General features: G+C 42.0%; 1 protein-coding gene across 1 annotated transcript in view; it reads left to right on the top strand.

Moving 5' to 3' along the window:
* The first annotated feature begins 8,341 nt into the window (after positions 1 to 8,341).
* Positions 8,342 to 13,769, top strand: part of COQ2 (coenzyme Q2, polyprenyltransferase) — a 17,541-nt gene continuing 12,113 nt past the window's right edge. Inside the window, 1 exon segment of the mRNA XM_021714916.1 lies at positions 8,342 to 8,507. Coding sequence (XP_021570591.1) covers positions 8,418 to 8,507 — 90 coding nt within the window. The 5' untranslated portion in view covers positions 8,342 to 8,417.

Raw genomic sequence — 13,769 nt, 5'->3', positions numbered from 1 at the left:
AAATTTGTCCCAAATGGACAACACATTTTCTTATTAGCATTTATATTTGTGGCCCCCTTTCCCTCAGAGGTATAGGAAAAAGGCCTACAGTTAAACAATTCAAAGATTTAACAAATTCTACTTCAGGGACTGACTTGGATCCTGAGGGATGCAATACCAAATACCTATGTTTAGTTTAGTTGTGTCTCCAAAGGACTTCTAGTGATTATTATGCTAAACTGCAGATTGAAAGATTGCACTGTCCTAGTCCTATATCTGATGAAGTTTTCTTTGGATTTGCCAAGGGGTGGGATAGGTTGCCACTCCGCCTGCAGTAGAAACGTTTGAACGCCTTCTAAACCCTACCTATAGAAAATTTATTTATGTCTAGCCTGTGCTAGCTACCCTGCCTCAATTATTTATTCTTTAGAGATTTTTCAATACCATAATCATTTGGGGTGCTGAGAGGTGAAGGTCCATTTTCTGTAATTTCTTCAAAGCTGATAACGGGTATAGTCCTACCTAGCCAGAGATCAAAAATCTCTCCCTGTCTGACTTGAGGGGTCCAGATTTGTTTCAGCAGTGGCATTGTTTGCAGGTACTGACTGGAATTCTTGGATGACCATTATGTGGGCATGAAATTAATGGATTCTAGTTTAATAAAAGGAATAAAGTCAGGCATACATTTTGGCAGTTTTAGGCAGTGGCTGATTACCCTTTGTACAAAAGCTACAAGGCCTGAAGTTATTAGCATAACTTAAATGATAAACTTTAATTTCTGTGGCTTTATTAAAAGTACCAGCCTTTGGAGTTTTAATGTATTTCTGGACTATAATTGTAGCCTGACAAATTGTTTTAGATTGTAATTTGAACTAGGCATTCAAGTAAATCTTATATAAAATTTGAAGAGAAATCCGAAAATGTTTGGAGACTTACATCCAGAAAAGACTTTATTATGCCAGATTGTTTATAGAATTTCTTTTGTATATATGTTTTTTAATAAACTTTCCTCATACCATTTTTGGCATACTTAGACCATTTTATTTTTGTTCTCTACCCCTTTTAAAAAAATTGTCAGATAACTATTTATTATAGGACAGAAATTTACCATATAAAATTTCTTTTTAGATAAAAAAATTTTTATATTCTTTTTTTTGTTTGTTTTCTTACTAAAACCTTATTTGTACACCAACAACCTTTTTAATATTTTTCCTTTGCTTTTTGCTTTCCTTTTTATTTATTTATCGATAACCTTTTACAGTTATAATTTGAATTTATCTTTTAGTAACCATTAGGTGAAACATTTAACTTTTGGAACACCTTTTTTTTTTTGAGTTGGAGTTTCACTCCGTCGCCCAGACTGGAGTGCAGTGGCTGCTCCCAGCCACCGCAGCCTCTACCTGCTGGGCTCCGGCAATCCTTTCGCCTCAGCCTTCTGAGTAGCTGGAACTACAGGCGCACGCTACCATGCCTGGCTAATTTTTGATTTTTTGTAGAGATGAGGTCTCACCAAGTGGCTCAGGCAATCCACTCACCTCGGCCTCCCAAAGTGTGGGATTACTGGCTGAGCCACCAAGCCTGGCCTGGAACACCTTTAACTTCCACTAGAGAGCAGGTTTTAGGAGAAAGAAGTTCAGTATGAACACAAGGGCTAAAAACTTAGCCTAGTATTAATTAAGAAATTAATTTGGACCCTAGCCACATTCATACGGACCCAAGGTTTTTCTGGGGTGATGGCAAACAGAGCGCTGGACTGGGCTGTGCCTCTCCCCGCTTAGTCAGCAGCCACCATCACCCAGCTAGGTGTTTCCCCCACCCCTTCGGGAGAGGCTGTACCATCTCTTTCAGTGACTTTTTAATCCAGATGTTGGACAAGGTCCTGGGACCTTAGGCCATCAAGAACAATTGTGCTTTAAGCACCTAAATTGACCATTGCATTGTTCATAGCAGCTGAATTGTTGACCATTGCATTGACCATTGCATTGTTCATTGACCATTGCATTGACCATTGCATTGTTCATAGCAGCTAAATTGTTCATAGCAGCTGATACCATCCCCTTAGCAGGTTTATCCTTATCAGGCCTCTTTTGGGTGGCTGGAACTTTGCCTTTAGTGGCAACTGCCAATAGATTTGTTTACCTTTCCTCTGGCTGGTGCTCATTCTGAAGTCCTTCTTCTTTTTTTTTTTTTTTCCTCAATGTTTCAGTTCCTAAGAACCTCAGAAGCTTTCTATAATTGGGGGTTTGGTATTCATAGTTCTGGGTCAAGCCTCTGGAGTTGGGCATTTAATATTCTGTAGGATATAATCTTGTTTGCGAAGTAGTGAAATAAATTTTTAAAACATTTCTGCATACTTTGGACCATTTTTTTTTTAGGTCTGCAAAGTGAATTTAATGGCCAGATAGTTTTGTTCCTTTCTAAATCTTATTATCTGTTAACTTGTAGTGAGTTTAATTATTATTATTATTTGCACTTATTATTATTATTTTTTTAACCATGTAATTTTAATTTGCTTTAATTATTCAAATCTGTCCCATTAGGGTGTTTGAGGGTACAGATTATTACACATTTTCTTGGTCACATTTCTTGAAAACTCAGAATTTGTTTTGATCATTTGCAATTTATTCCTAAAAGAAGAATTCTAAAACAAACAAATAACTAAATAAAGCTATAAATAGCAATGCCAGGGACCCTGATGACTTCTTCCAGGCTGAGTGTCCTCAACCCTCCTTGAAACCCTTTTTTTTTTGTTCTATGACTTTCCAATGATGCCTACAAAATGACTTGGTACAAAACCTTTTTAGAGTGAACAGACCACATAAATGTAAAATGGTCTGTTTCTACTTATTACTAATTATGAATAGGCAAAATTGTCAATAATCCTCATGAGTTACTCAACAGTAGCTAGTTGTAAGACATGGACAATTAAATGAGAGTGATTAGGTCTCACTCTATGCTCCACAGAGTATGCCTAGTACTTGACCTGTCCCTTAGGTGAAGTACTGAGCTTACAAGGTGACTTAATCAGGTGGGAATGGCCAGTTTCCATGCTTTATTAAGTCCTGCAAAGTATTCAGCATTTAAAGCTTTACTAGTCTTGTAGGGAGTGTGCTAGTCAGGCATAGCCAAAAAAGCAAGCATTAGTGTTATCTAGCATTACAATTTAAAGTAGGGACTTAGCATACATTGCAGGACTCAGACTTCTCAACAGTTTTACAGGGACAAGCAGTTGATTACGATCTTAGGCAAGGCCTAAACCTTTAGAAACAGACTTACTTTCAACTAACCTGACCTTTAGCATTTGAAAACAAAAAAAACAGTCTATTCAGTTCCTTAGTTGCCAGAGAAAGATTACAAAATTATTTTCTCCAAGGCTAGCATTAGCTTGCACTGAGTTAGCAAAAGGCTAAGTAGCATGGAAGAGACATTTCTACGTTTCTTTACAGGTGGATTAGAATGAGCTCCTTCAGAATTTATGAAGGAGAATACAGGCTAAGGAAGGGAGGGAGTGTGGTCCTGGGAGAGAATTCAAGATGACCAGTAGCACTTCATATACGCAGCAGGCAATTTTCCCACAACCTTAACAACAAAAGGCAGGAATTTTAGCAGGGCCAACAGGTTGGGAGAAACACCACACAAATAAAGGGAGGGAAACATAGAATGACATAAAGAAACATGTGCCAATCAAGTTGTTTTGTTTTGTTTTGTTTTTTGAGTTGGAGTCTCACTCTGTCACCCAGACTGGAGTGTAGTGGCATGCTCCCAGGCCACCGCAGCCTCAACCTGCTGGGCTCTGGTGATCCTTCTGCTTCAGCCTTCCAAGTAGCTGGAACTACAGGCGCATACTACCACACCTGGCTAGCCAATCAAGTTTTTAAAAGACAACATGTCCCATCAAACAGTATAACTCAACCAGCTTTTTAGCAGATTCAAAACAACAGACACAAATAAGAAAATGAGGAGTATAGGAAATATCTGTTTCGTCCTCCTCTAGCCATACTCCTCACAAAGATATTTCAGACACCTCTTAGCAATTGGCAGGTTGGTACACCCCCAGCGCAGACTAACTTTATGCAGAGCCCTCCCACCCTGTCCGTCTCATTCACACACAATCACACAGCACATTCTTCAACTCTCCGCCCTAATCCTAGGAGTCTACAGGTTCATCTTCAGACAATGTTGCCTTCCACTGCCTTTCAGCCCTTTCCCTCAGGCTGAAGATTACTAGCGGACTCCAGGAGGTGATCAAGCTCCTCTTCTGCCATCCATTGGCAGTTCTGTGCAAAGGCCCTTATTCTTACCCTTTCCGTCAGGTGGTTGTCCTTATGCCGGTTCCTTGCCTCTTTGGTCCCTGTTGTGCTTTCGTGGTCTGAGCCTCAGTGCGCTGGGAGTGGTCTCCCTCCTACGGATCAAAAGGTCCATTGCACACCAGGTGAGATTGCCCTTCCCATCGCCCTGGAGGTCGCACCCCAATGACCAAGGAGGTGGAACACACCATCTCCAAACTCCTTTCCCGGCCAGTGCACCAGAATAATGTTGCGGGAAGGTAGAGAGGTCATGACACCGAGACTATTATAGGAAGTGGCAACTTTATTACGCTGGCGGGCTCGATGGGCTAACACTTCCAGGTCGAGTCCCCCAGAACGGGAGAAAAGGGGTTCCATACCTTCGCTTAGGTAAGGGAAGGGGTTGTGCCAAGCGACCACACATTTTCCTTAGAATTCGCAAAGTTGTGTTCAGAAAAATGAGATCTTTCAAAGAACAAATGGTCTCCAGGAAATTCAGGGAGAGCAGGAGTTATAAACTGACAAGGAGAGCAGTTATGAATTAGGTACTCTTTTGCATTTCCATGAGAGCCATCAATCCCTGGCCACCTGGCTTCTCTTTAAACAAAACTGGTCTGGTGGGTCCTCAGAGCCTGCCGCTCGACTCTCAAAAGGAAACACCCTCAACTGCTACCAGTTCCCTTCCTACCACAACCGTAAATGGCATATTAAGTGATGGGGGCAGCCCTGCCAGCATTAGGAGTTGTATGTGCCCCTGGCATTCTGGGACTAGATTCAGGTTGACTGATATAAATGTCCAGGCCCAATTCTCAGCTGAAGCCTGACTAATTCTGTTATCTGAGTGTCTATCATGGAGCTGCAGTGGAGGCGCACGACTGAACACCTGCCTTTATTCCCATTTCCACAATTAAACCTCTGCTTCTGTCTCCGTGTCTGGACCTCCCGCCACAACAGGAGGCTGCAGAGGGCTTGGGAGCAAGCTCAGGGCAGTCCAGATATTGATTACCCCTTTCTATTTTCTTCATAGTCCTCATCACTAATTATGTGCCTATTGTTTGATTGGCTTCCCCACGACTATGTATCTCCACTCTGCCCATCTGAGGGACCTTGTTCATATTCCTCCACCTGTCGGGGCATCTGCTTCCTCCATAAAACGAAGATACCAATAACAGACTTTATAAGGTTGTCATGAAAGTTCATCGATGAATGTCAAGTGCTTAGAACAGCACCTGGCATACAAGTGCTCAAGAAATATCAGCCAAATATTAACTAGGTGGTATTTGGAGAAAACTGTACTGATTACGTATTTTAAAAAATACCAGTCTTCATGCTTTGATATTTTAGGTGAGTATTGCAGAATTTATTAGAAAACTTGATAATGGTTTCATGTCAGAATTTATTCAACTTTTTTTGAGCCTCTACCATATGCCAGGAACAGTAATTGACAGTAGTAGAATTCCAGATTTGACATTTATCTAAATTTTAGATTAATTGTGGGTTAAGTGTCTGTTAATTGTTTGACTTGTGGAAGTTATCTTGTTACTCTCTCCTATGCCAATAGTGGATTTCATTGTTCTTGAGAAGGCAATACTTCTTTCTAGTGAGCCAGCCCAGGAAGTCCCAGCAGGTGGCACTCTTTCCACCAAGTTGGCAGATCCTGTTGTGTCCCAGTGCATTAATGGGTGAGGATGTCTTGGAGACAGGCTGTAGTTAGTGGGTTCACACGGGCCTCTGACCTATCCGCCACAGAGTTCTCCTTTTCACAGTAAACTTGCCTCTCTTCAGCCTGCTTGTGGCTTCTTGCCACCCCCACCTTTCTTCACAGAAGAGCCTAGAGGATGATGGTATTGTGCTCAAATGCTCAAATCTATTTCTTGTATGATTGAGTGAATAAACAGAAACATATGTAGCTGATTCAGGATCAGCAGTTGGCCTCACCTGGGCTGCCACTAGCCCAGCGGCAAGAAGGAGGGGATAATAGCAGTTAAAGGTATTTCCTTTTGAAAGGCAAGTTGCAACTTTAAAGACCCGCCAGGCGGCCATGCAGGTTTTGTTTAAGAAAGGCCAAATGGCCCAGAGACTGGCTATTTCATGGAAATGGAAAAGAGTCTTATCTAAAAACCCCCCTTCTGAAGCTGGCGGTTTACCATCCTGCAGTTCCTGGAAACCATTTGTTCTTTGAAAAATCTGATTTTGCTGAGTACAACCTTGTAAGATTCCAAAGGAAGTATGTAATCACTCAACACGACCCCCCTCCCTTACCTAAACAAGGGTGTAAGACCCCAGGTCTCCTGTTCTGGGGCACTCGGTTTGGACGCATTAGTTCCATTGAGCCCGCTGTGCTCGCCAGCATAATAAAGTGCCACTTCCTATAATAGTCTCGGTGTCATGATCTCTCTATTTTTCCTGCTACAGTATCATAGGAAAAGATGTTGCTGGGAACCAGCCGGGGCAGAGGAACACATGGAGCGCAAGGGTTTGGAGTGGCTCAGTTGGACTGGGAGGTTGGCTGGGCACAGGCTTGCCCGGCACAATTCCGCCTGTGCTTGAGTTTCTTCATTGGTAAAATGGGTGTAGTAAAAACAGTGCCTTCTCTCTCACTTGCCATGAGAATTAAAAGTGTGGAAGCCCCGGTGTCGGAAGTGCCACATACCTGTTGTCATACCAGCTTCTTTAGTGTTGTCATCTCCTGACAACTCTAGGAGGCAACGTTCTATTCCTCATTTATAGTGGAGACTGAGATTAAGCCTTGGGATACACTGCTGTTTGATGTCCCTCAGCCCACAGTGGCCGTGGCCCTGGGAAGCCTCATCCTCCTCCTCTGTGGGAAGCTCTACCCACCCTAGCCGTATGTGAATACAGTGCTGAGGATACAGATTCCTTGGCAAGAACATTTCATTCCAGAAAGGGAACATATTTTTGTAACTACAGGTAGTTATACATTTTGCTCTCTGGAATCTTTTCTTTTTAAACTTCAGTTCTGATTGCACCAGGAGAATACCAGTTGTGAATTGGCCGTCTTTCTTCTCTAGCCTGTGAGGATAGGATGCTGCCCCTTGAGCTATTTGGTAGCTCCAGGGCAAGGGAAGTAGATAAACAAATTGTGTTACCTAACCTCTCTGTTTTCTCATCTGTAAGACAGGATTATTACTAGTCCTACCTGCTTTATAATAATACTTAAGAGGCTGAGGCAGAAGGATCATTTAAACCCAGGAACTTGAGGTGCTGCTGTAAGCAATATTTGCACCACTATATTCCAGCCTGGACAACAGAGTGAGACTTTCTCTAAAGAGAGAAAAGAAAAGAAGGATGTTGCTGAAGGAGTAAAAGAGTTTATGCATATAAAGCATTTAGAACACTGCCTGCCATCTCGTGAACACGTGGTAAACGTTAGCCACTGTTGTTACAGTCGGATGCACCAGTGTGAGTCTGTCCAGGACAACCTGAGTTCAGGTCTGGACTTGCCCCCTCTTGAGATCTTAGCTTGAGGCTTCTCTCCTTGTCCTTTCTGGTATGTAAACTTAAGGCCTCTTTGGAGCATGTTGACATTCACATGTGTATTTGTGATGTTTATAGATGTGTGTGTACAGATGTATACATACGTGTGTATGTAAATCATTTTTAAGTTGCCTTCTGTAAGGCGGGACCATTTTGTAACTTCCTTGGAGATACAGAAGAGCATCCAACTCCCTAGGGTGTTTTGTCAAACCTTGTGTTTTTGCCAATCTGCTGAGTGAAAAAAATGTTATCTCAACATAATTTAATGCGTTTCTCAAAGTTACGTATCCCATCATATGGATAAGAGCCATTTGTATTTCTTCTGTCGGCTTTTATGAGTTTTATCTGTTTCTAATTGCACCATTGATCTCTTTTTAATTGGACTTCTCCAGTTCTGGAAGTTCTGTAATATTAGGGAGAATGGTCCTCTGTGATATGAGTTGCAGGTTGTCTCCTCAGTTTTGTCTTGTTTTTTGACTTTCCTTAGGTGCTCTTTATTTCTTAGGATGTGGTTTTAAATAAGTGAAGACAGTTAACTGACTTGTGTTTCCCCCTTTGTCTTTTTGTTTTTGATTAGGAACCTGGCTGCTGTACCTGCCGTGCACTTGGAGCATTGGTTTGGCTGCCGAACCAGGTTGTTTTCCAGATTGGTACATGCTGTCCCTCTTTGGCACCGGAGCCATTCTGATGCGTGGAGCAGGCTGTACTATTAATGACATGTGGGACCAGAACTACGATAAAAAGGTAGTTTCGTCCTGGAGAGGGATAGAAAGGCTCCTCTCAATCCTGCGGAATAACATGGTGGCATCACCTTTGAATGACACATACAGCAATGAGATCCTTTAATGCCCTCACTGAAATCCGGCGTGGGAAGTGCTGGTTTTAGTTAAGTAGCTGGTGTTGCAAAGGGCAGTGGATAGTTCTTCCTTTCTCAGCACAAGAGTGGCCACAGAGGCAAGGTGTGTACTTCATTTTTACAAAGTAAATTAAGAATTTGTTAGCTGGGCACATTGGCTCATGCATGTAATCCCAGCACTTAGGATTACGAAGCTGGAGGATTGCTTGAGGTCAGGAGAAATTCAAGACCAGCTTGGGTCTCATACAAGACCCTGCCTCTACACAATAATAAAAAAAAAAGAAGTCGGGCTCAGTGGCTCAGCCTGTAATCCCATGCCTTGGGAGGCTGAGGTGAGTGGATTGCCTGAGCCCATGGGTTCGAGACCTGCCTGGACAACTTGGCGAGACCTCATCTCTACAATAAATCAAAAAAATTAGCTGGGCATGGTAGCACGCACCTGTAGTTCCGGCTCCTTGGAAGGCTGAGGCGGAAGGATTGCCAGAGCCCAGCAGGTCAAGGCTGCGGTGGCTGGGAGCTGCCACTGCACTCCAGTCTGGGTGACAGAGTGAGACTCCAACTCAAAAAAAAAAAAAAAAAAAAAAGAACTGGGCACAGTGGTGTGTGCTTGTAGTTCTAGCTACTCAGGAGGCTGAGATGGATCCCTGAGCCCAGCTGTGGTGATCAGTGATTACACCACTGCACTCCAGCCTGGGCAACAGCAAGACCCTGTCTCTAAAATACAAAAAAATACTGCATTAAAATAATTTGGAAGACTGAAGGTGAAGGAGTTAGAGGCAGGAGTGAATGTGAAAAATCCATTCTGAATCTTTGAGTATCCAGAAGATCTGTCATCCCTTCCTCTGAGATGTATTTTGGAGCCCTGACCTCTCCTATGTAAATCAAATGTTAATTTAAATGAACCTTGGTAGCCCTGTTTAGCATGGACTATAATTATTTCTTTTAAAAGCATTACTATATTCCTTTTTTTCTCCTTAGAAAAATAATACACACTTAATCTGAACAATTCAGAAAGCACAGAAATGTGAAGGACAAAGTACAATCATCCTTGTCTCTTTCCCCATTCCAAGAGGAAACTTTAGTTAGCAGTTTGATGCATTGCGTTTCTTAGCATTATTTTCTGTACATATCCCAATACATATATGTCATTATTTCTGTGTTCATCAACAGACTGTTATTTTCCCGAGGGAAGATGCCATCTTATTTGCCTTTTGTTCTAACAGCTGTGCCAGATTAGTATAAGATCGTTAAATGCTTGATAAATAATCAAGTGAACCTTGAATGTAAAAGAAACCCATACTGAATTATATGAAGTCAATAATCTTATATAAGCTTATAGTAAATAATCACCCCTAGCTTGCCTTTCATATAGTCTGAATTTTCCTTAAGCAAGGCATATATGTAACAATTTTTAGTTTATGGAACAGTCACATTAATACATTTTTTTAATTCAAACAACATCTACTGAGTGCTTGCTGTATGTGAGACCAGGGACAGATTCTGGGATTGTGTGGATGAAACACATTCCTGACCTCAGGGTTAGCCACTAGGATGTGGTGAAAATGTTCACCTGAACTTACTGGGGACTACCCACCTCAACCACAGAGAGGGAGTCAGAGAGAACTTTCCAGGCAGGGCTGACCTTTGAACTCTGTCGGAATAGGCTGGTAAAAAGAGTGGACTGGAGGGTGAAGGTTACTCTAGGAGGGAACAGCAGATGCAGAACAGGGCTGTGAGGTTAGTATGTGTTTGACAATTGCAACTATTGGGGTTGCATGTGGCTGGAGGGCAGGGTTTAGGGCAGCAGTGGCAGAGGCTGTGTGACAAGCATCTTCGTGCCATACTGACACAGGTGGGTTGCCTGGGCTTGCCAAGAGGGTTACACTTCCTTGATTTTGGGTCACACCTGATCAGTTTTTCTTTTTGCATACTGAACAAATAAGAATTCTGGCTTACATCACTTCAGAATAACTTGGACATGTTTAGAATAGTTAAATCATTTTTTTAAAATTTGCTAACTCAGGATAAGCCTTCCAGAAAATGGAAAATAGTGATATAAAATGAGTAACTTATGAGGCGTGGGTCTGTTTAGAGAAGTGAACAATTGAGATTAAGTGTTTGAAGAGCATTTTGTTCTGCAAAACATACAAAAACTAATCTAAGACCCCTGACTTTGGTGGATAGGAAATTTGAAGATGAATTGCAAACTTATAATTTCTGAGTTGCTTTATCCTTCTTGATAGGCAGAGTCTACTCTAAAAGTTTCAGTCAGTCCCACACTTTTGACTAGGAGTAAAACTACATACATTTTGACTTCTGCTTCTAGGAAGATGGAGTAGATGTATTTTCCCTATTCTTCCTACTAAGTATGACTAAAACCCCCAACATGGGACTGTGGAGAGTAGGTGGCAGACTGGCATCCAAAGAACAACACTGTGGCTTTTTTTTTTTTGGCCTCTTATGTCTCATTTGGAATTAAAGAAGCCAGCAACCTGTAAATGCCATTGGGCATAGAAGGAAAAAATGCCCACTTGGCAGGTATCAGTGAACAAGTGGGGACCTTGTTCCAGGTAGGGACCTTGAACTTCTAATCCCACCACTGCCTCTGGCTAGAGCAGTGTCAGAAAAAGCCAACAAAGACAGAAGGTTTAAATAAGATCCTCAGTCTAATGGTATAGTACCTAAAGTGTCCAGGTTTCAATTTAAAATCACTCATCATACCAAGAACTAGGAAAATCTCAGCTTGAGTGAAAAAAAGATAATCAGTAGTTGAGTAACACTGAGATGGCAGAGGTGTTAGAATTACCTGGCAAGAGGTAATTACCTGGTTCACGCCTATAATCCCAGCACTTTGGGAGGCTGAGGCGAGAGGACTGCCTGAGCCCAGGGGTTTGAGACCAGCCTGTGCAACATGACAAGACCTCGTCTCTGCAATAAATCAAAAAATTAGCCGGGTGTGATGGTGCTTGCCTGTAGTTCCAGCCACTTGGAAGACTGAGGTGAAATGATCACCTAAGGTCAAGACTGTGTTAGCCGTGAGTGTACCACTGCACTCCGGCCTGAGCAGCAGAGTGAGACTCCAATTCAAAAAAAAAAAAAAAAATTACCTGGCAAGGATTTTTAAAGCTGTGATCATAAATATATTTCGGTGCACAATTAGGACTGTGCTTGAAATAAATGAAAAATATCAGGTCTCAACAAAGAAATTGAAAATATTAAGGAGAACCAAATAGAAATCTCAGAACTGAAAAAGTTCAGTGGATTGGCTCAACGCAGAATGAAGGAGGCAAAGAGAAGGGTCAGTGAACTGGATAGAGACCCATAGAAACTGTACAATCTGGAACACAGAAAATAAACTGAAAAAAATGAACCGAACCCCAGAACCCGTGGACTATAGCAAATGATCGAACATTGTTTTATCAGTCTTGGAAAGAGGATGAGGCTGAAAAATGCCTGAAGAAATAATGACTGGAAAAATCCCAAATTTAGCAAATTTGGTAACAAATCTGCATATTAAAGAAAATGAGCAAACTCCAAAAATGATAGACACAAATCCACACCAAGATAAGCATGATCAAACCTCTGAAAACTAAAGAAAATATTAAGATCTTGAAAGTTGTGAAAAATACCAAGAGCACAGGCCATAAAAGAAAAAATTGATAAATTAGACAAAACAAATTTTGATCTGTGAAAGACCTCGTTAAGAGGATCAAAAGATAAGCTACACACCAGGAGAAAATATTTGCAAACTACACATCCAGCAAAAGACTCGTATCCAGAATATATAGAGAACTCTTAAAACACACAATTTTTAAAGTTTTGGGTTAGAAAATAAGTAAAGATAGTTCACCAAAGAGGATATACAGATTGCAAACACATTCAACATCTTTAACCTTCATGGAAATGCAAAATTTTTTTTTTTTTTTTTGAGTTGGAGTCTCACTCTGTCACCCAGACTGGAGTGCAGTGGCTGCTCCTGGCCACCGCAGCCTCGACCTGCTGGGCTCTGGCGATCCTTCCGCCTCAGCCTTCCAAGTAGCCGGAATTACAGGCATGCGCTACCACGCCCGGCTCATTTTTTGATTTATTGTAGAGATGAGGTCTGGCTGCCCAGGCGGGTCTCGAACCCGCGGGCGCAGGCAATCCACTCCCCTCAGCCTCCCAAAGGCACGGGATTACAGGCTGAGCCAGCGAGCCTGGCAGAAATGCAAATTAAACTACAATGAAGTATGGCTGCAAACCTATCAGAATGGCTAGGGTAAAAATTAGTGACAGCACTAAATGCTGGCCAGGGTGCAGAGAAACCGAATCACTCACACTTTGCTGGTGGGAAGGTGGAGTGGTATGGCCACTCTGGAAAGGATTGGGAGTGGTGTGTGTGTTTAATCTAAACATGCAACTACCGTACAACTCAACAGTTTATTCCTGAGCATTTATCCCAGAGAAATGAAAGTGTATGCTCACATAAAAACTTGTACATGAATGTTTATAGCTACTTTACTTGTAATAACCTCAAACTGGAAACAATATATCCTTCAGTGGGTGAATGGTTAAACAATGTATGGTACCTCCTGTTCATGGAAAATACAGCAATAAAGGGAATAAACAATTGACACAAATCTCTAGAGAATTATGCAGAGAGGAACAAAAAGCCAATCTGGAAAGTTTACATTATATGGTTCCATTTCTATAACATTCTTGAAATGAGAACATCATAGAAATGATAGATTGCCTGGGCAACTTGGCGAGACCTCATCTCTACAATAAATCAAAAATTAGCCAGGTGTGGTAGCGCACGCCTGTAGTTCCAGCTACTTGGAAGGCTGAGGCGGAAGGATCGCCGGAGCCCAGCGGGTCGAGGCTGTGGTGGCCTGGAACGGCCACTGCACTCCAGTCTGGGTGACAGTGAGACTCCAAAAAAAAAAGAAAGAAAGAAAGAAAGAAATGGTAGATAAGGAGGGGGTGGAGGTGGGAGGAGAACGGGTGTGGCCAACAGGACAAATGAGGGGTCTTTGTGGTGATGGCAGTGTCATGGATCTGTTCATGGCAGAATCCTGCTTGTGAGAGGGATTGTACTGTAGTGTTTTTTCTTGTTTTGTTTTGTTTTTGTTTTTGAGTTGGAGTCTCACTCTGTCACCCAGACTGGAGTG

The sequence above is a fragment of the Carlito syrichta genome, unplaced genomic scaffold, assembly GCF_000164805.1.
Source record: "Carlito syrichta isolate Samal-C Ts95f unplaced genomic scaffold, Tarsius_syrichta-2.0.1 Scaffold305872, whole genome shotgun sequence".
NCBI classification, from domain to species: Eukaryota; Metazoa; Chordata; class Mammalia; order Primates; family Tarsiidae; genus Carlito; species Carlito syrichta.
This window is presented reverse-complemented; position numbering and strand designations above follow the sequence as displayed.